Genomic DNA, 23273 nt, shown 5'->3' with positions numbered 1-23273 from the left:
TATGTTTTGAAACACTAATTAAAAAACATGAGACCCGGAAGAATGGGAAATCATTTTTGACATTATGAACAGAAATTACAGGAGGGGAACTCATTGCACTCTTGACATTTATTAACGCCGCACCGGAGAAGAAAATTAAAATTTTGATTACAGTGATGACAGAAATCAGAGCCAGAAATGCGCAATCATTTCACCAGTGTCTGATCAATAACAGCAGCTCTGATTAACCCTTAACCTGCCAAATACAGACTATGTTTCCGACTAATGATATTATTTTTCTGCATAAAACATTTTTCTCATTTATTTAGTCCAATAGTTCCAAAAAAATCAATTGCTTTTACGCATTGGAAATATTTGTCATATTCTCTACCTAGTGGTGAAGCCCCAGAATAATATATATATTTATCTGCTTCTTGCTCAATTTCGTATTGTTTAAAATAAGCTCAATATGATAGTGACCTATAAATCTTTTTTCTTTTTTTCAGAAAATTTTTCTTTTTTTTTTTTTTTTTCAGAAAATTTTTCTTTGTAAATTTTGTTTTGTAAATTTGTGCTACAAAAATAAAATATATTTGACTTGAGTTTAAACAGTTCCCTATAATATAATGAAAACAAAACCACTGTAGATTGGCTTTTTTTTCTCCTTATGTATTGACCAAACAAATTCTTTATGAATTGTTTGGGTGGAGACCTAAGAGAATGCTGCAGTGTTCCATATAAATGTTTTTTTTTTCTGTAGGGGAACAAGCTAAAGTAGTTTCTACTGCTGGGTTTCTAGTTTCTCCGTAGACCTGTGTTTGTGACAAAGTCAGCACAAACTGCTGGTTCTGTAAAACTGTCTTCATCCATGAATGACAGAGAGGCCGACTCAGCAGCTCAGAAAACATACAGGAAATCATTCATACAGCCATCCATTCATATGGATATATGCTGAATGTATGAAGATGGGGGGCGGGGGGTGGGGGGAGGTCTAACTTTCAACCAACTCTTTGATTGTCGTACTCTCCACGTTGCTCTTTGTAACTGTGAGAGAATGAAATAAAGCAGACCTCATCTCTAATTTTCAATATCTGCGAGAACATGCTGTTCTCACCGACGTCTGTGCTTTTTGAGGATGCTGCATTGAAGCCTCCGGCGTCTCCGTCATGGAAACACGGTCTTAAAGCTGCATGAAGCAGGAGACAAAGGTAGGAATCACTACCAGAGCTCAGTGATCAAAGAACTGTAATCCTGGAGCCAGAAGGAGAACTTCTGATCGAGGGGGTGAAACCCTAAAAAAAACATGATTGCTTTCGAAGAAGAAAGACTCAGAAAAGAGTGGCTCCGGGAACTGCATAGGAGAAAAGCTCATGTGATTCCATTGGTGGGAGGCGGTTGCATTTTGAATGGAAGTGGACGTTAGATTACAAGGGAAGACTTCACTTCAGAGCAACTGTAGGCTAGTCTTATGAACCCTGACGTTGAGTCAAAGACTGTGAACAAAACAAAGATTTTACTGCAGTCGGACTTTAGACAAAAATCAAGATGAGTAGTAGAGATCGTTGGTGGAAAAACACAGATTTGTTTTTGCAACATTTCCTTTTTTTTACACATTTTACACATACTGAGAACAAGAACTGATCCAATACTGACGACCCCTCTGACCTCTTTCTCCTACCTTTTTTATAGTGAAAATACTTGGGCTAAATTTATTTTACGGCCAGCTAACTCTCGTGCAAGGTAATAATTGATTTAATCATGGTCAAATTTTTCAGATCAAAATTCAATTTTTAATTGTGACTAAAAGATAAATATGACAACGTTAAACTAGAGTTGGTGGATTTTAAGTTTTTAAGTCAGTTTTTTATATTATTATTATAATATTTAAAGCAAATAAAAAAAATGAAAAATGACTCCTGATAGACTGGCCCACAGATCAGACTGCCGTTCATGGGGTCCCAGAAAGAATCACCATTCCAGTTTTCCAGTGCACAAATTGACCTGTTTACTTTTTACTGACAGCTAATCCTTTGTCCTGTCGTCTTCCTCCTCCTAAATTAACAGCTGCTGTAGTTGGACTGATGAGATGCCGGTGGAACAAACTGTCTGACTAAGACCATTCATCACACTGTAGTCGCTCCCCTCCGCCAGAAACTCAAAAATAAGGCCACAGATGGTTGTGATGTAACGCAGCAGGAGAATAATCTGTTCCTCCTGAGACGGCGTTCCTGCGTCCAGAGGGTTGGTCAGTGGTGGGCACCGGAGGAAGACTCCATATTTCCCCTAGATTTTTTTTTTTTTTTTAGGAACTGATATGTCCCACAGAGAGCAGACCAAACCTGGGCTCTCAGAGAGCAATTAGAGACAGTCGAGGACACGGCGAGAAGCAGCGCGCTCGCAGGGGGTTGTAGCGTAGCTGCAGTGTGACGGTGGCAGCGGCAACTTTACTCCGAGCCATTTTCCGGCCATGTTCACCGCTGCATTCCATTTGTTTTTATTCAACACAGAAGCTAATTAAGACTCTGAAGCTGCTGCTTTCCTCTTTTATTGTTTCTTTTTTATTTTTTTATCTTCCTCGTTGATAAACACACAATCCGACGAGAGACACTCCATATTTTACACCATAGACAACCCAACTATATAAAGTGGCTAAATTTAGCTCTTAGCTTCGAGCATGGGAGCCCCCCGGAGGGCAGTTTGATAAGCCTTAGCAGTCACCAGCACTGCACCTCCTCAGCTGGCGTTATCTATTTCTCCACCTCCTTTTGCTTCATTTTCTCCTCCATCCCTCCCTTATTTTCCTCTCCCGTCGAAGCCACTCTACAGATAATAAGGTTTTAATGTATTAAATTTGATATGACACAGTAAGGAACCCCGCCCCCCACTACTTATCTCGGGCTTCCAGACCCTCCCGGACGGACCGTCCTCTAACCTCTCCACTGTGGCATTCCAGAGCCAACCCTCAGCTTTGACAAATCCAACCCTGACTTCAGTTGCCATTTCCAAATATAACTGTATTTTAACCTTATTTTCACCCACTGTCTGACAATGGGTGACTCTGCAGTCAGCCAAATACTTTGTCCTTGTTATTCCCGCTGGGATTAGTGGGTTCCTTGAGGGTTTAGAGTACTAAATTATCAGCAGTTTCTGTCGCCCTAAAGGCTTCGAAAAGCTAAATAATTGTAGTGTTTCACATAAAACAATGACACCTCTTAGAGTATTTCACAGAAATAAAACGGGGGCTTATATCATAACCAATTCTATAATTCAAGAGTGTGAAAAATACTCAAATGAGGCTTATACTCCAGTCAATCCTGTCAAGCCATATATTCCATAATAAAGGAGCCCTTGCTGAGTTCCACAGTTTATAACAGTTTCCTACCTCTGCTGCTACCACAAGTAAGTACCGTCATATTTTTATGTTTAAAAACACCAAGGTAGGCAGGCTGGGAATGCAGCCCGAAACTTTTACAGAGCTTTCTACACGTCAAACTGATGGTTTAAAACAGTCGTGGATGGATTTATCTCCGGGGCTCCTCCTGGAGTGTTGACAAAAATTTGGAATTGACTTTGTCACCCACGCCTCCACCTGAACTTTGGTCTGGTCCATGTGTGACGTTTTCTCTTACTGTGAATGTTGTGCTCCACATGCCCTTAGTTTTAGGAATTCTTAGGAATTCCAAGCACAAAGTTGGACCATTTGTACAGGGATATGGAAGGTATGGAAATACATCGTATTTTCTAGAATTCTTTTGTGAACCTCCGAGGGTCCAGACTCATTATCCCGAAACAGCCAGCCAATTCAAATAATTCATAATTTATTTAAGAGAAAAAAAACTTTGGAACTTAGCAAGGCCTCTTTTATTAGGTAATATGTGGCTTGGCAAGAATGACAGGATCATAAGCCTCATTTGAGCATTTTTCAAACTCTTGATTTGTAGAATTGGTTGACATAAGTCCCCGTTTTATTTCTGTGATGGGCAGATACAAAAACCAGAGATCAGTGAAGATACTGCCAGTATTTGAAGTACTGCAGTGCTGTTGAATGTGATCCTATAAAAATATGTGGCTTTTTTAGGGGAAAAAAAACCCAGCGATGGCACGAAAAATAAAAGATATGACATCAAGTTGGCCAAAGTAATCGATTGTAAAGGTTAAAGGTCGGAAGGCTGTTTCATTGTTACAATAAAACGAACACATCTGGTCGTAGGTGAAGAAGAATTTAATATCTCTTTTATTCTAACCTCCATTTTTCATCACCTTCCCTCTCTCTCCTTTCCTCTCCGCTCTCCTCTGTTCCTCCACCTCCTACATCTCATTCATCCTCGCGGCCTTATTCACGCCTCCCACCTTTCATACCTTCATCGCACCATATCTGTCTTCTCTCTTTGGGCTTTTTTTTTCTCATTTTGCTGCAGAAAAAAAAATTCTCTTTTTATCTAGAAGAAAATGGTGACAGGAGGCACCGGAGGAGGGCAGGGGTAGATAGAGGTAAAAGGTTGTAGCCTGTGCTTTATGAGATAGTGCTGATAGAGGTGATGGTTAATCCACCTCAGGGGCAGGACAGTGGGGGGGAGAGGGGGGGGGGTACCAAATGTTCCAGTTGGCCTGTCTCTGTGGACCACAGCTAATTAACCGTCCTGTCACTTAATCAGATTTGCCTAGAAACTGGTAATGAATGAAAAAGATGAAGAAAAGGGGGAGAAAAAAATGACAAAAGGAAAAGATAATATAAAAAATGAACAAAGGCCTGATTTATGTTTTTGAATCAGAGAGAAAATTCATCAATGACTGGAACCTACAAACCCTGTCTCTGTAAAGGATTTTAAACCATTTTATAAATGTATTTCAAGTCACTGGAATCAGTTTTAGTAAAAGATTAAAAGGCGATGACGGAGGAAAATGATGACAACAACACGGGAGACGCCTCAGTGGGGGAGAAAAAAGATTGGTTTTAAAAGGAGGGTTTATTAAAGGCTTGGTCTGAACAATAGATGAGTAGAATCATTTATATAGAAATGAGTTCGTGGAGACGCCATAACAGTGAGGACGACTGGCTTTGTAAAAAAAAAAAAAGTAACGAGTGAGAAAATTACTTTTTAATGGATTTAAAGATGACAGAAAAATTAGGAGGGGAATCGACACAACACTCACGGCCGTCACTGTACGTCGGTGTGTCTTCCACAAACAGCGAGTTCAATTAGTGACAGCTGACATGACACATCAACACGACTGTTCATCTTAACCTCTGACGGCTTCGCTCAGAACAGGCTGAAAGTGACAAACTGCAGCTGAATGTTTTCCACACTGATTTTTCACAGACGTGTTTGTGTTGAAGCTGTCGGAGAAAATGTCTCTGGTTCAGTCTAGGATATAAAAAAAAAAACTTGAAAAAGTGCATTCATCTTCCTGACACTGAAAATGTAGATGTTTTGAAAATGTCCTTTTTTTCTGGTGTCTGGTGATTAAATCAGACAAGTTACAGATACAGACGTGGGGTGAAGAACGTTCTAGGGTGGAATTAAAACAACACTCTGACCAGTCAGTACGACTGTCGGGTTGGACGATGTTAAATGTCTCAGTTTGTGCCTGAAGTTTTGCAGAATCGATTTTTCCTCCTCCACTGACAAACACAGGAAAGTAGTGGATTTAGTCTCCGTCACTCTGGGAGGCAGGACACACTTTATTGTTCCGTGGTAGCTGTGAAACTTTACGATCTGTCGCTGTTATTTCCCTGCAGTCCCTGTCAACTGTCCTGAACAGCTCGGTGGTTCAGACCGAGACGCCTAACGTGGTTCTGGAGGGACTCCGGCCTGGTACCGGTTACGCAGTCCAGGTCAGGGCCCGAACCGTGGCCGGCTACGGCGTCTACAGCAGGGAGATGCTCTTCCAAACGCTGACTGATGGTGAGTGTGAGTGTATGAGCCAGTTTTTTTTACATCATCTTCAAATTTAACCCTAAATTTAATATCAAGTTGAAACATTGGTCTGGTCGACTGACGTCTGACTTCTGTGTCCGTGCAGATGAGTACAAGTCAGAGCTGGGGCAGCAGCTGTCTCTGATTGCAGGATCTTTAGTGGGCGGAGTCTGCATCGTCTCACTGGTAGCAATCGCCATTATCTGCTCCAGGTATTGATGCACATTCACACAGAAACTCCTCAAAAATAATTGCATGGTTTCATACTGTTTTATTATTGTCTAAACTGCAAACACGTGTTTTCTAATAACAGTCTTGTAACTGGCGTATGTCATTTAAAAAAAAAAATTCAAGTGTTTTCCTTCAGAAAATCACTGTAATACATGGCAGTGTATTACTATTACTTTATTATATTTTTATATATTTCTTAAATTATTCTAATCGAAACGAAAAACATAAAACTTGACCTAAAATATTCATCAAAAATCTTTCATTTTAAAGGTCATAGATCCACTTCTGAAAACACAGTAACTAACTTTTGTCATTTCAGCATTGACTGATGCTTTTAAATGACTAGAAAAAACCCCTCTGTACAGTCTTTTTGTCTGGTTTTAGGATGAAAGCAGAGAAGAAGAGCTGACAACAAAGACATAGACTTTTTTTTTTTAAATTCTCCCTGACCTCAGCTGAAAAAAGACACTCAATTAGCATTTTATTGTCACAGCATTTTAAAACTTTTTTTGACTCAAAAAAAGCCTCAAACCTCTTCATCTTCCTGCTTTGTATTTCAGGAGGAGCCAGTTGAAGGAGAGTTTGTACGGAGACAAGTTGCCCCAGTACAACACCGGAGGAGGTCTGTCAGTCAGTGGTGTTCATTAGTTCAGTCCAGGGTCATGGAACTTTTTAATAATCTCTCCCAATCATTTTTGACTCTCTCTCTCTTCAGAGGTGACTCTGAGGCCTGACATGTTCACGGGCCCTGCCCCCACGGTGACCTTCCCCTCTCTGTCTGAGGCTCACAGTTCACCTGGGGTCAAGATCTACATCGACCCCTTCACCTACGAGGACCCCAATGAGGCCGTCAGGGAGTTCGCCAAGGAAATCGACCCGTCCTGTGTGAAAATAGAAGAAGTGATTGGCTCAGGTAACACAGTTTAAATACAGAGTCTGTACGTGGTTTGAATACAGCGCCCTCTCATGGTTAATATTATTTTAATAATGTATTTAATTTATTTAATTAATAATTAATTCATATTTTAATTATTATTATATAATAATTTACTGTACAGTACTAGACCAGACTATTTTATACTAGTACAATGCACTGCATCATACTACTGTACATTGTTTTATATTGTTTTTTAACCACATCACAAAACAAAACCTATTACATTATACTATTTTATGCTATTCTTCATTTTTCTAAAAGTTTTAATCTGTATATAGAATCATTTTTTACACATTTCTTTACATTACTTTTTATGTCTTATCAAACTAGTTTGCTTCAATTCAAACATTTAAGTTCAATACCAAATAACAGACCCAGGTTTGAAAAACAAACAGTATTTACACATATATTGATCACCTCTTATATTTCAATCAAAGCAAAAACCATTTCAGTTGAGGAATGTTTTCAGTTGAACCAAGGTGTCCAATCACTTGTTTTGCTGAACCCAAGCCAATCAAATTGGAGTGACTGTAGAGGTCTGGGTGACAAAGGTCACTCAGAGATCCCAGACACCCCCCCCCTCTTTCTCTCCCCCTCTCTCCCTCTCCCCCTCTTCCCCTCTCACTCTGAAAACAGCTTGCTTTAGGCTTCGGTTTGTTGTGGCACTCAGATAGGCTTTCCATAATCTCTTCATTCTTGGCTTTATTTTCCCCAGAGAAGGGTCTCTCACCTCAGACAGAGGGGAGACAGGAGTGATGGAGAGGGGGAGAAAATATGATGGAGGGTGATAGAAGTATCTGGACTGTGAGCGAATAACGCTTTAAGCGTTTTTTGGCTCTTTATTTTTATCTGACTCTTCTGAGTTTGTCTTTTCACTCATACTTTCTTTATCAAAGTTTTGTGTTTTTGTGAAGAGAAATAGAAAGAGGAGTTAAACAAAGACTCAGATCAGATTTTCAATGACAGGTATAAAGAAGTATTCAGCGGGATACTGAAAGTATCTTCTGTATATTTTCTTCTGCAACAAAACAACTTCTGAGCTCCAATTTTCTCATGGCTATGACTCCAACTCTGAGAAAGTTCAGTCAATTCAGACCAAGAAAACTGCCAGTGAAACCTTAAGTCTTATCTGATCCACATAAAAATATATTTTTTCTTTCATATCTCAATCTATTCACATTCCAAATAACTGTTTTTTTCCCTCATTCCATTTTTGCTCCGTCACTCCTCCACCTCTTTCACATCCCTTCCTGTCTCGTCTCCATTTCTCAGCCCTTCCTCCTGGTTAATGCCATTGACAGAAGACATATATTAATGAGCAGTGAGATCTGAAGCAGAGATCACAGTGGGACAGGACGGCACTGCCTGTCATCCAATTCCCGTCACTCATCCATTATTCACCCGTAGATTGTTATCTCTGGGATGAGGACTTTTATTTTGAAGTGATACTTAATTTTCAGGTCCTTTCAAGCGGCGTGCAGCTGCATTTTTGCCTATCAAAGGACACCTGTATCTCTGCACGAGGGGTTTACTGTACTGAACATCAAAGGAGTTCAATACGCAGTGGAAAAAAAAACATGACCAACAAGACTTGACCCCAATAACCTTATCCTCCCACAGTTCAAAAACATGCAGAACCGAGTCACCTGTTCACTCTAAATGAACCATTCATGTGTAAATGGTTTATTACTGTATTACTTTTGTACGGACTCCAGCTCCACCTTAAAATAAATTAATGTTTATATTAGACCAGAACGCCAACATTATTTAAGAATATGAAACAGGTCTGTTTTCCTCAATAGAAAATAGAATATCCGTCGTAAATTAGAATCCCATTTAGAGGAAAGTGGATGATAAAGCACAACTGTAGGTTAAACGTGGACACAAACACAGCAACAAGTTTCACCTCTTCTTCTCTCCAATCTGCTCAGAACCTCTTCAAGATTCCACCCTTTTCCAATCAAGTGACTCCTTACTCATCAGCGCCCCCTTATGGCTATTCACTTATTAAACTAAAACTTTAAAAACTTTAAAAACTTTTTCAGTGGATTAATCAATGTATTATTTCGTATTTACTTAGTTCTTAGATCAGCCTTAGTTCATCCTAGTTTAACACAGGGTACAGATACAGAGACAAACAACCATTCACACCACCATTCACACCACCATTCACACCTGGATTGGGTATACTGTATATATTTTCATTCACATGTTCTGGATACAGAGACAAACAACCATTCACACCTGGATTGGGTATATATATGAATTGTTGAATGAAGCCTGAGTACAGGGGAAAACCCCACATACATAAAGGGAGACCGTCAGTTAGCATCAGTTAGCTCGAACTGCTAATCTGCCTTGCTGTTAGCCCAGAGCAACAACCGTTTCCTAAATAAAGGGTTTTTTCGATGTCTCCTAACTGCAGCAGATGTGGGCAGCAGAGCACATTAACCAAATAAGGACAAGGATAAGACCCAACTGCTCTGCTCTTTGCACTTCAGCTTTGTACTGACAACCTTTGAGCAGGTCTGGTGATCCCGACACAGTTAGAGATTTTTTTTTGCCGCAGGGCAAGTCAATGGTCTTATTTGTTGAGTAAAAAGTAAATTCCCCCGTCTGCAGGAGGCGCAGTAGAGGAAGTTAAAAAGGAACACGTCTTTATTATCCAAAATGTTACCTTTTTAACTTCCACTGTCAGTCAGGTAAACTCTGTGTAAACAGACAGTTTAGTGAAGCACAGAGTTCATAAGTTCAGTTTCCCACTGCAGTTCAGTTCGTCTTGTCTGAATATTCTTCCCACTCTTCTCCACTTGTTCCATCGAGCGCCTGTCACATTGAATGCCACTGTGTTTCTAAGTAGTTCTGTCTGCCACTCAGAGCGACTGCAGATACATGGGCAGAAATAACACGTACTCAGAGTGACAATCTTTGACCCCTTTATCGAAGAAGAAGAAAATACTAACAGCCATCTCTATAACTGGAAACGTGTAGATTTGTTCAAAACATTATAAAAATGGCCAGGAAATGTGGACGAGAGGAAGTGCAGGTGACAACACCGTCACCTCTGGGTTGTTGAGGATTGTCCTTTTTTGGGAATAATACGAGATAAAATGTGATGATGGAGGTGGGAGGACAAGTCACAGAAAATGTCTGCAGCTATTTCTGTGGGACATCTACATCCTCACATACAGCACGTCCTCCGGGGGTGATGTTCAGCCGAGGTGAACGCGCCTCTCGTGTATTTCACAAAAGTCACATCTCAAGGTTTTCCTCAAGAAAAGTTGCAGTTTACTTCACAATTCAAAAATATCACACTGACATCCTGACAGTGTTGTTTTAGCCAGGCTTATTCTGAGAATTAGATACCGCTGATAGTCTGATAGTTCCTAATACTGTTAAAGTCTGACTGATGTTGATAATAAGGCATTGAACATTCAATGATTTCTCAGTAAGTATTTGCGACTCAAAGTCAAACGTTTTTATTTTGTTCATTGTCCAAAAAAATCCTGAAAATCCTATTATGTTTCTGTTTCTAGCGATTCTAAATGTAGATGCCTCTGTTCCAGCATTTTTAGTTAACCCTTAGTTAAATTGTTTTTAAAAAACATCAACATATGCTTGTACCTATAGTATCGTAAGTATATTACAATAAATCATATTGTTGCCCCAGTATCGTGACATGTATCGCATCGCTAGATTCTTGCAAATTACCAAAACACACCACTAGTGGAATCTGTGGACCGCCGTCTACATCTTTTATTTCAGTGTTTCAAACATTTTTTCTGGGGTCCCATGTTTTAAAAGTCACAAACCTTCACGACCCAAGTCAATAGACATTATTTGTAAACTGCTGGGAAACATGATGCGAGACGACGCAAAAAAAACAAACTCTTGCGACCAACCTGAGGGTCGCGGCCCAGACTTTGGGAAACAATGTTTTATTTGGACCTTTTGGCCACCGTTGTTAACGTCGTCGTAGCCTATATTCTTTATTTGGAAGCACCAGCTGCTGCAGTTTAATTTAGCCACGACGTTCTACACAATCAGGTGTTTTATTTCGATGCAATCATTAATTCCAGTTTCCTGACGACCTGCTGCGTCACCTGCTGAGTCAGCAGAGTCTGATTTCTGAAGAGCAGAAACCGATGCGTGACGTTGCTCACGGCGCTGTCTGGAAAGTCTCAGTCATGTGTTTTCTCCTCCCTTAGGTGAGTTTGGAGAGGTGTACAAAGGTCGTCTGAAGCCCGTCGGGAAGAAAGAAATCCCCGTCGCCATCAAGACCCTGAAGGTGGGCTACTCCGAGAGGCAACGGAGGGATTTCCTGTCTGAGGCGTCCATCATGGGTCAGTTTGATCAACCCAACATCATCAGGCTGGAGGGAGTGGTCACCAAGAGCCGACCCACCATGATCATCACGGAGTTCATGGAGAACGGAGCTCTCGACTCGTTCCTCAGGGTAAAAGATTCAAATTTAATTTAATTAACATTTAAACTGTATGTCCCTGGTGTGGACGGACAGGTATGGACAGGTGAAAGTCTAATTTGAAGACATTTATTCAGATTGACATTAAGAAGTCCTTGTCCTATTCTGCAGTAAGAGACAGTGAAGCAGAAACACATTCCTGACCTTCCTGTCCTCCAGCTCGTCCTCTCTTTAGTTCACTTCCTGTACGTCTCTCAGTCCGTCTTCCGTCCCTCAGTCTCCGCGGGTCTTTGATCCTTTCCTCCTTTTGAGGCGCCTCCAAAAACAGAAAGAGAAACTCTTTCATGTTCTCCTCTCACAGTGTGACCCCTTTTGACTCTCAGAAATGATCCGCTGACTCATTGACGTGGTGCATACGCACAAACACAATGATCGATCCCCGCGGCGGTGCAGCGCGGTGCGGTGCTGTCCTGGCGTGACCATCTCGCAGGCACAAAGACCCAGTGGATCAATGCTGGGACGTAACATGTGCACGAGGAGCTTTTCCTGCCGGGACATTGGCTGGATGAGCATCAAAGGCACAGTTTGATGCTCTCAGTGAATTAGACGACACACACACACACACACACACACAGAGATAATTACACAAACCTCACACACACCTACAGTGTCGGTGGATGTCAGTGCAGTAAAAGGAGCCAAATGTTGAGACAGCGCCGTGGACCTGAAATGGCAAAGAGACCGTTGTCCTTTACTGTGGATTTGATTGATTGACCTTGATCTTTGTTTTTTTATATTTAATTTTTTTTTCTTTAACCTACCTGAAATATTTTTTTTATTATTCTTTACTGGAATTTTCTTTTTTTTTTATTTAAAATTATGTAAAAATAAAACATTTTATTTTAGTCTTTGTTTTTATTGTAGTTTTGAGTGAAAAGGGCATTTTTTGAACATGACAGTACTGTGGTTTGACACCTGACCAACAGTAATGAATGGACTTTGTAGTTTACTAATGAAAGAATGTTGTTGACGTGACTTTCTCTCCTGCACACACCAAACCTGCAGACAGAAACATGGAAATATTGTATTTTATTTATGTATTTTTTTATTGATGAAGTGAAAATATCTGTAAAATAACTTTGATCTTTTCTTGTTTTTATTTTCTAGCAAAATGACGGTCAGTTCCCAGTGATTCAGCTGGTGGGAATGCTGAGGGGCATCGTCTCTGGAATGAGGTGAACATACACACAGACCACGTTTATTATTTTGAAATTCATTCCTAAGCAGCTAACGCAAACATTAAAATATATACTTTAAGTTTCTCTGAAAACCTGTCCCCACAAATATACAAGAACACACACACACACACACACACACACAGCCCTTGTTCATGTAGCAGTAACTCAGCTGATAACCTACTCTGACACAATGATGACAGGTACTTGGCAGAGATGAACTACGTTCACCGGGACCTGGCAGCTCGGAACATTCTGGTCAACAGTAACCTGGTGTGCAAAGTGTCCGACTTCGGTTTGTCCCGATATCTGGAGGAGGACACGTCCGACCCCACCTACACCAGCTCCCTGGTAAGGAGTTTCTGCTGTAGCCCAACGGCGGCCGCCTGCCGTCCTGTCGCCATGGTCATCTTTTAGTGGCGGAAGTCTGCAGATGCTGCTTTCATTCACGTCCATAAACATTTAAAGCCCACTGTCAGACCAGCAGCCATGTAAAACTGCGCCGTTGATGTTGATGACTCATTAGAACGATCAATGAAAAAATAATGAGCCTGCAGATGTTTGAGCCTCACAACAGCATGTCCCCCCTCAGAGACAGGGACAGACAGACAGAGAGACAGGGAGGACACGTAGGTTCAACCATAACACGTCATGTTGCTGTCACCACTTCATGTTCACCTGTGAACTCTCTCAGTTCAGTGACACGGAGGTTCAGTTAATGAGAGACTCTGAGGCGACTGGTTGAATTAAATGTGAGCATGAACGGTTCATGGTCAGCTCTGTGTCCAGATGTAAATTTATACCACAACCTCAGGGTCACCTGCTTTACCTGGGATTCTTATAAGATCATTCAAAAAATCCTAAATTTCACAAAGGAAACTCCCGAGAGCTTAATATCTATTTTTATAATGAAACCAAATTATTAAGTTATTTTTTATTCACAATATCATGTTTGACAAATGACACATCTGCGTGTGTTTACATTGGTGATAACATTAAGGTCTGTTTGCCTGTGATTAAAACTGAAATGTAACGAACATTTTATGTAAAAATGTTTTAGGTATTTTTTTATTTTTATTTTTTTGTCTTCTGGCCTCTTAACTCTTCTGCTGTCTTCCTCTCAGGGCGGTAAAATCCCAGTGCGTTGGACGGCTCCTGAGGCCATCGCCTACAGAAAGTTCACCTCAGCTTCAGATGTTTGGAGTTATGGCATCGTCACCTGGGAGGTGATGTCATACGGAGAGAGGCCTTACTGGGACATGAGCAACCAAGATGTAAGTCAGATAAGTCTGTGTGTGTGTGTGTGAGAGAGGAAGATGAGCGGTGTGTGTGTGTATGAGTAGGTGGGGGTGGACTGTGGGGGAGTGTGGGTGTGTTTGTTTGTTTCCTCTCACAGCAGGACGTCTGCTTGTCAAGGAAAACACATGAAAAGAGGACATAGTTAAAAAGTGTGACAGAAAATGTTGCCTTCAGGAAACGTCAGACCTAAATGTGTTTAGAGTTTGTTTGTTTGTTTCAGCATTTATCTGCTCCCAGACATTTAATTATGTTCACAGTGTGATTCATTTGTAATTTTATGATTGTCAACCCTCACTTGTGTGTTAACACATTCACAGCAATAGATTCAAATATTTATTACTTTATTACAATAGTATAATTTCTACGAAATGACCGTTGTCATCAAACAAACAAAACTACAATCACAAATCGGTGTTACCTGCAGGGGTCCGCACCCTATTTTGGGAACCAATGCTTTAGGCTGTCGGCCTCCTTGCAGTTTAGACATCATCACAGATACAGACTGAAGAGACTTCAGTTAGCATCGAGGTTAGCACCGAGGTTAGCATCAAGGTTAGCACCGAGGTTAGTATCGAGGTTAGCACCGAGGTTAGTATCGAGGTTAAAAATTTGAACTCTTTCTCCGCAGAACTAATGGCTCTGACACAGAGTTGCACTGGGAATTTCAAAAGCTTTCAGTTTGAGGTCAGTTTAATCCGAGTCCATTTGCTACTCACTGAACATCATTTGAAGAACTGTGACCTGGATGAATCTTTGAACTAACATTTCTAAAAATAAAGCTTCAATCTCTGGTTGTTTTTTTCAGTTGAACCTTTTAACGTTTAAGACAACATTTCCTTCATATAAAAATAATGTTATTTCTTAAACTAAAGCTTGAGTTAGGAGCTTCTACAAAAGTCTGCCCTGAGAAGCTTCTTTTAAAAACAGGTGGTTCATCAGAAGGAGATAAATCAGACAAAGACGACAAACAAATGTGGGAGAACTCCTGTTCAGTAACTATAGATGAAAAATGAATGTGTTCCAATCGTTCCTTGTCTTTGTTCCAACCTTTTTAAATATGTGTTGCAGGTATATTTTGTTAAATTTGAACAAAAAAAAAACAGTTAAGTTGGAAGTTTTTTTTTATTTTTTAAAAAAAACAGTTAAGTTGGAAGTTTTTTGTTTTTTTTTGCCTATCGGCAAGTGCTCAAACTTTTCTGGAGACGGAATTTTTTCCCCAGAAGAATTTAAAAATAATGACTTTGCCAGAGCTCCACAGAAGAGCTCCAAGTATTAGTTCTAATTAAATTCCATGTTGCATGCATCGTCACAAGTTGGTCTTCCTTCTCTCAGACTGACGTCTGAGTCAGTAACGTTGACCAACCTTCGACCAAACATGACCGCCCGTCAGTCCGGTCAGTTATTCCACCCAAGTTAACGGTTAAAACTCCTATTAACTAACACCCAAATCAGGATCATTCTTTTCCCTCATCTTCAAAGGATCCTCTCTCCTTCTTGAACACTGATCATCACAACCGGCGCTCTCCTCATTTTTCACACCTACCCTGACGTTTCTGCCTCCCTCCTGCTGCTCCTTCTTCTTTCCACGGCCGCCTGAGTCGTTCGTTTCCTCACGGTCGCAACAAACGCAGGAGTGAAGACAAGGAATCAGGCTAATGACGGAGACAGTTTTATAATGGCACAGACCGACGTATAATGATGGCGGAAATACGTGTTCCCGCTGCAGCTAACGAGGAGCTGCCCGGCCATTAACTATGTATAAAAGTCACAGCCTGAATGTGGGCACATGCTACACACATGTAAAAAAAACACACGTGCAAGAAAATGGGTTAAAGGCACCACCCTCACACACACACACACACACACACACACACACAATATCAAAGAACACGGGACGTGAAATTGTCAGCGCAGCTGCCACAGGTGCCGTGTTTGACATGAATTAATCATGAAAGAGACCTGTGATGTTTCACTCCACACACTGCTGCTTTGATTGACAGCTGCGCTTGGAGAGAGAAATTACGAGGCTCAAAGCCTTGGAAAGTGTGTCGGGGTCAAGTAGAGTTCACTCGGCGAGCAGACGACTCCCCAGCGACGTCTTTACTGTTGTAGAAAACGCAGGAATCAGGCTCACATGTTCACCAGCAAGATACAGAAAAAAGTTCAACTTTGTAAGGAGTGTGTTTTTATTGTAAGAACCTGTCGTTCCACTTTTCTTAAGGCACAATCCATCTTGGGAATGTGAATGAAATCAGTAGTTCTTACATTAAAGCCCATTCAGAGAGAGAGAAGAGGAAAAAATGAGTTCCAGGTCAGTGATTGAATTGAGTGGAAAAAGTCACGTTAAGACGCTAAAAGAAAAATCTCTGGAATCAAACGCTGAGCCTGAGGAAGTAAAGACAGAAGGTTGGAACGTTAAAGCCAATGGAAAAACATCCCATTACAATGTTAGAACTTTCCTCGGAAAAAGATTTATGACACATTTCTGATTGGTAGAAAAATCTCAGGCCTGCGGGCCGAATCTGGCCCACAGGTGTGATTATATTTGGGCCGTGAGATCAAATCAAATGTGTTTAAGAGTTGGCCCGCCATTATATCGCCACTATTTACTGATGGGATTTGTAGTGTTAGCGATGTACGCACATATTTTTCTGGTTGTTCTGTTGTTGTTCGCATGTGAAAAAGATTTACATTAAAAATGAACTCAAAAGGCTACAGATAGAGACGTTTACAAAAACCAATATCACTGATGTGGGTTTTAGTTCAAATCTAATTTCTCATGTTTTTATAATATTAAACCTTGGTCGTTCCAGATTCAATGTTTACGCAAAACTAAATTTTGAGGGTAACTTTGCTGCCCTATTTAGCTCCACCTCAGTGAAACGCTGCAGTTTTATAAAGAAAAAAAAGAAAACCTCAGAAGATCTGTAACGTCCTCAAAACCTGCTCTGGCATTTCACAATCGCTTTCTGGCACAACCGCCTGCTTCCAACAACAAAACTCTGCTTCAGGCATCACTGCTGAAACACATATCTGGGTTTGCTAAGGTGCTGCATGCCCATGACAAGATGCAAATGGGGACTCTCACCTAAAAATACTCCGTCAACACAACAAAGTACTTGTTACTGAGCAGACTGTGTTATTTTTACTATAGTAAAGACATTGTCTTCTTCATAAACTCACCAGAAATGCAGCAGTTGGAGACATAAAGACAGGGATGCCTTTACTGTCCTTGGCAAAAATGGATTGAAGCATTCTTAATAACAGCTTATTACAAACATACACTGTAGTTACATAATGTTGTGATTGTAAACTTAAAAAACCATCTAATGCTAATTCTGCCCAGCTTCAGCGTTTCGTGTCTCAGTAAAATTAAATTCCACTTCCACATGTCCAAGCACTTAAATCCATTCTGGTATAAAAGCAGTTTAACAAGCCATTTTAATTGGGGAACACAGCAAAAAGACGTGGCTTCCAGATGATATTTAACCAAACCCCCCCCCTCCCCTCCCCTTCCCCCTCTTTTTTTACTGTCGCAGGTGATAAATGCCATAGAGCAGGACTTCAGGCTGCCAGCTCCCATGGACTGTCCAATGGTGCTGCACCAGCTGATGCTGGACTGCTGGCAGAAGGACAGAAACGCTCGGCCAAAGTTCCCAGACATCGTTAGCATGCTGGACAAAATGATACGCAACCCTGCGTCGCTGAAAACCGGCACCAGCAACATGTCTCCAGGGTGAGGACGGATTCAAACTCACGCTTTGTGGTTTCCTTTTTCTCTGTCGGTGAATGAATGTTTCAGCACATTAACTAAGTTTTAGCACATTTAAAAGCCTACGTGAAATGACGCACACTCCGGTAGTTCCACCATCCGTCCACATGGAGTGGAAACTCATGTTTCACCACACTGCAGCAAATTATTTTTGTTTCACCCAAGCACCTTAGGCTTAAAATACCATCAAGTACCAGGGATATTTTACTCATGTACAACTGAGATGCAGACTGACACAGTTACCAAACAGTTATGGACTGCAGACCGACTCATTTAGTAGAGGATGTTCTAGAAGCCACTGTTTAGATGCACAGTAATGACTAAATCAACACGTTTGAATCCCCTCCTGTCCAGTCTGTCCCCTCACCCCTTGTTAGACCGTGGGGCTCCAGACCTGAGCAGGCTCAGCTCGGTGGAAGACTGGCTGGCCGCTCTGAAGATGACCCAGTATCGAGAATCCTTCATCGGCTCCGGGTTCACCTCCCTGCCGCTCGTCACACAAATCACAGCCGAGTAAGTCCGCTCATTAAAACCTGTCTTTGTTTCCAGTTCTCTGATGCTCCGACTGCGTCTCACACTCATCACTCACCTGCCAAGTTGATGTCTTGTTAGTTGGATGAGTGGCAGAGTAGCAGGTTGGCTCACTGACGGCCCGTGTCGCTGCCTGACTCTGTCTCTCTGAGCCGTTTCCTTGGGTTTACTCACTTCGGGTTTTCTTTATGCCACGGCTGTGTTGACAGTTACTCGTGGCAGATGGCGTCATGTTTTCACACAGTTCCTCTGTCTGGTTCTGGAAACATCATGTCTTGCTTTCACCTTGGGAAATTATTCCATTTTTTAAAAAACATTTTAAGCGTTTGCTCACAAGCTTTATTTGTCAGAGGTGAAAGTCAGTTTGATTTCACAAATGCTGTTTTTGGCCTCAACCCAGGGAAGAACTGGTTAATTTTGTGACACAGAAAATATTAAATGAGATAAAAATGTGACATTTCACCTAATTTGTACCTTCACTTTGACATTTTAATGTTCTGCTATTAACACTCCTTTTGGCAGTAGTCTACAAACACGAGGCAGTAATTGGATACGAACATTCAAACCACCGCTGATACAGATGGGTTAATATGCTATTAACACATTAAAAGTGACTGCGATTCCATGTTTTTTAGCCAGTTGAGATCCAAGTGTTGAATACAAATATCTCCACAAAGATTGTGTCTCCCATCCTTTCCTGCAGGGGGCGCTATAAATACCTCTTCAGTACCATAGCCAATGAGTTGAGTGTGCTGGTAATTTTTTTTACTGCTTTATTTTAAATAAATACTGAACTACTGTTTGTGTTGAAGTGTTAAAATTAAAAATGTTATTTTTTCTTGCCACTGTCGTAGAACTTAAAAATATACCCTCACCCCCCCCTTTCTCCACACACCTCTCCCCCCAGTACCTGGTGTTGCTAATTTGGCTTCTGAAATCATTCATGTTTGAAATGAGTTCAGCACCATCTGTCACCAAATCTGGAAGATTCCGTTTTGTTTACTCGGTAATGAATGCAGTGTAGGTTCACGTTTAATCAACAGCTATTTTTGAATGAAATCAATCCAAATAAGGGGAAATAAGGTTTCAGAGTCAGAGCTCACTGCAGAACTGCTGGACACAAATGAGCCGTTAGCCCTGACCTCCTTATTTCTACAATCGATGAACGGTCCGCAGGCAAACTCCCGCCATTACTTTTGTTAAAGGCAGCGGTACGAGACATGAAATTGCTTCCAGAGTAACAGACTACTGCTCTTTACCTGTCAGAATGGGTCACACACTCAGAAGCCAAAACTGATCCCACTGGGAGTGCAGTCTGGAGGAGAGAGTCGCGTGCACGTACGTTTCTACTGTGTGCCTGCGCTACGTCGTAGAAAATGACGTGCAAACCTTTAACCGGAGCTCAGATTATCGTGTACTTTCCTTCGCACCACAAATTCACGATGACACGTGTGTTAAATCATGTTCATTAATGGACGTCCACAGACGTTCCCGTGGGAGGTTATACTCACGTGTGCCTGCGTTTAGAGTGATGTACAGCGCTTTATGTTCCGGCGCGCCGTATTAACCCGCTGCGTGATGTGCTATGATTTTAAAGGGAGTCGTCCCAGATGCTGCTACATTAGTGAAAAGAAATTAATGATCTGGCCTCAGTGCATGTGGCACATGGTTAGTTATGGTTGGTGTTTGTCTCATAAAGAGAAACACACTGATAAATTAGCAGCGTATAAAACTGGAAGGAAGATTTACCTATATTTAAGTATAACAGGGTTAAAATTTACCACAAGAAATATTCCTCACTTGATTTATTTTTCTTTTTTTTTTTTTTTTTTTCAGAGATCTCCAGAGGATCGGTGTGTCTCTCGCCGGACACCAGAAGAAAATCCTGACCAGCGTTGAGTCGATGAGACTCCACAGTGACGACCAGTCTCCCACTGAATCTGTGTAACTTCATACAGTGGTCACTACACAGTGTAATATATTTGACCGATGTAAAGTCTGGAGGACGATGGCTTCTACTCTTTTTACCTAGTCAGCTGGACGGGGATTTTGTTTTTGTTTGTTTTTTTACAATTCCATGTGTTGTTTGTTCCTGTACGGCCCAGGGTTTTCTTCTAAAACTGAACAGATTCTTTTCGACTTCCCTTTGCTTCGACTTCTTTGCTGTCTCACGATGGAGACATGGATTTGTATCTTTACACCGTGACTTATTCTCACTATCTATTCAGTGCATCATCTGCATAGAACCAGAGTTTGTAGTGACTTTGACAATTTAAGATGAACTCAAACGCAGACATTTCTGAAACAAATGGATCCAAAGCCTGAAGAACAAACTCTGAAGTGGTGTTTTTGGACAACTATTTGGATAATTTATCAACAGAAATTACTACCTTTGTAATATAGAGACCTGAGCCATCAGTCAAGTGGCACATTTTGCTAAACATATCTTCACATTGAAGAGCTTGTACATACATCGTGAAATGGGAGATTTGTATCCCATGAGTCGTCTCGCTTTCACTTTTTGCCAACAGCTTTGGACAATTAACAGTCTCGGGTGTCTATACGAGAATTGTCCACTCTGTGACTCATCACAGAATGACTCGAAAGCCCCTTGGGTTCCTGTCCTGCTTTCTCTCCGGCCTTGAATGGCTGAACTCTTCCACGCGTGGAACAAGGAGAGTGTGTTCAACAGGGAAATGTCTTAATGTCTGTGTCGACTCTGGTATAGAAGTCGGAAATTACAGCGTAAGAAATGTTTTAGATGTGAAAATGTATGCAACTGCAAAGAGAGGAACAGGAGGAACATCTCAAAGTACATACAAGCACCAAAGCTAGGAAAGTTAGAAGGTACTGTCGTCCAGAGTTCTTGTTTATTTGGCTGTGAACCTCACTGCTGAGTGCCAGCTAAACATTTATACAACACACGAACAAACTACAGAACGCCAGTGTTTGTGGTCTGTGCGTGCATAAAAGGGAATTTCATTTCTGTCAGTACTACGTGGCTGCCGTCCAGATGGAAATCATCAACCGGCACCATTTTTTTGCTTTTGGGCTCCTTTTCTGTTGTTTGTAATATGCCGTCTGGAGGCCACGTCATTGTCGTCTGAGTCTGAGCTCTGACAGTCACATTTCCCAGCTGACGTTGCTGATTAATGCTGTCGTGTCATTGCACAGATAAAAACGACGCGATGTGACCTATACGTGTTTTCGTGTGTGGACGGCAACCTTTTCACTGCGGCGCTTCGCACAACGCACATTTGCAAACAACAAAGGTTGATTTGTCAGAGCTGTCGGAAAAAGACGAGGGGAAAAGAAAAGGGCGCCAGTGGTGTTAGAGAGGGAGAGTTATTTATGTGGAATTCTTATAAATAATCTATGAATTGCTACATTTTATAGATTAATTCATTATACTGAAGGACTAATCACAAGGGAATTGGTGCTTGCTCAACTGGTGGTGGGATTTTACCCTGGTCCTCTGATTACCAGAGCGGTCCTCTCACCACTCCACGACATTTTTGTTTGCTGGTAACGATCTCTTAATATTATTATATTGATTCTGATTTTATGTAGCAAGGAATTAAACTAATATTTCCCTTTTTTGGAGACGTACTACTGCCCAGAGGCGGTATAGCACCCTAAACAAAAAAGAGGAAAAGACTGGTCACTTGTATTGACCTACTAGAGGTGAAAATAATTGCCTTGTTTGGTAAGACTGCAAAAAAAAAAAAAATCACTTAATTGGTCTCAAAATTGGTATTTAATTACTGCTAATACTTGTTCTTTGCTTGTCGTTACAACTCTATGTCCTGCCATACTTGTTCTTTGCTTGTCGTTACAACACTATGTCCTGCCGGTATATCAGCGAGGTGTTCAACTAAACAGGCGCAGGTTTCACACTGAGTTAGTCAGTTGTGACTACATTGAAACAACAACAACAACAATACTAGATATACTAGAAAGACTGTGTTACAATTGGTATTTAATTACTGCTAATACTTAGTTCTTTGCTTGTTTACATTTACTGAATAAGTAGAAGGAGTCGAAGTTCTGAGTCTCTTTGATTTAAAGCCCAGACCTTTGGTCGTGTTCATGCAGGCTGCAGCTTACATCACACTGGACCTTCAGTCCTTTTATCAGAAAGTGTCTGACATGACCACGGTTTGTCTGGTGCCACTGGTCTCATCTCGTTTCATGTAGATCACGACACAGAGAGTCTCGTCGCTTCTTTAAACCCGCAAATGTTTTCTATGAAAACTTTGCTCTTGTGGCGATGCCTGAGAATTTTATTTGTTGCCCAGCAACAAAGCTTATTGGACATTTTATCAAAAGGTATGGAGATCAACTGGGAGCGAGTCAGGGGTGCAGAGGGGTAATTTGTTGTAAATAGATGCCTGTGGAAGAACAGTCTCAGCTCTGGCTGGGGGGATTAATAAAGACGGAGAAGACTCGTGTGCCTAAAAGCTCATATTAAAATGCCACCTTAAAAATGTCATGCACGGGAAATGAAAACTATCAACACAGGCAGGTGTCTGGGAGCGTTATGTAACGCGTGCGGCTGAATGGGACGCGTCCTTTCTTTGCTTCGTATTTGATTATTGCCTTTTCATCTCTTTGACGAGGAAAGAAGTGAATTTTGTGTACACAGTGATGTACATTGTGTCTGTACAGGTGTGCAGTGTGACACAGTGACTGACCGGTCAGGGTTTGAGCACAAATGTTTACCGCAGAGTGAATACCTCAGGGGTGTTTTGTCCAAATTGATGCATGAGCAATGAGCATTTTATCGTGCACTGAAACAAGATTTTATCAAAATAATCTCTTTACTCGTTGCGTACACTCAGATACAACCACACTCTTGTTACGCTGTGCCACTAGCAAGAGCTAACGCGCGAATGGTATAAAATGGTGGTTCTGGAAAGTGTCATAAAACCTATGGCTCCACCTTATG

At 41.2% G+C, this 23273-nt stretch overlaps 1 protein-coding gene across 1 annotated transcript in view; it reads left to right on the top strand.

Moving 5' to 3' along the window:
* Window positions 1–22129, top strand: part of LOC103396227 (ephrin type-B receptor 1-like) — a 65514-nt gene extending 43385 nt beyond the window's left edge. The window contains exons 10-20 of the mRNA XM_017031224.2: window positions 5720–5885; window positions 6004–6109; window positions 6689–6750; window positions 6844–7041; window positions 11274–11521; window positions 12656–12723; window positions 12927–13074; window positions 13848–13997; window positions 17562–17758; window positions 18149–18307; window positions 20162–22129. Of these exons, the coding sequence (XP_016886713.1) occupies window positions 5720–5885; window positions 6004–6109; window positions 6689–6750; window positions 6844–7041; window positions 11274–11521; window positions 12656–12723; window positions 12927–13074; window positions 13848–13997; window positions 17562–17758; window positions 18149–18307; window positions 20162–20273 (1614 nt within the window). The 3' untranslated portion in view covers window positions 20274–22129. The remainder of the gene's footprint in view (window positions 1–5719; window positions 5886–6003; window positions 6110–6688; window positions 6751–6843; window positions 7042–11273; window positions 11522–12655; window positions 12724–12926; window positions 13075–13847; window positions 13998–17561; window positions 17759–18148; window positions 18308–20161) is intronic.
* Window positions 22130–23273: the final 1144 nt, after the last annotated feature.

The sequence above is a fragment of the Cynoglossus semilaevis genome, chromosome 2 (assembly GCF_000523025.1).
Source record: "Cynoglossus semilaevis isolate Cse_v1.0 chromosome 2, Cse_v1.0, whole genome shotgun sequence".
Taxonomy (NCBI): Eukaryota; Metazoa; Chordata; class Actinopteri; order Pleuronectiformes; family Cynoglossidae; genus Cynoglossus; species Cynoglossus semilaevis.
This window is presented reverse-complemented; position numbering and strand designations above follow the sequence as displayed.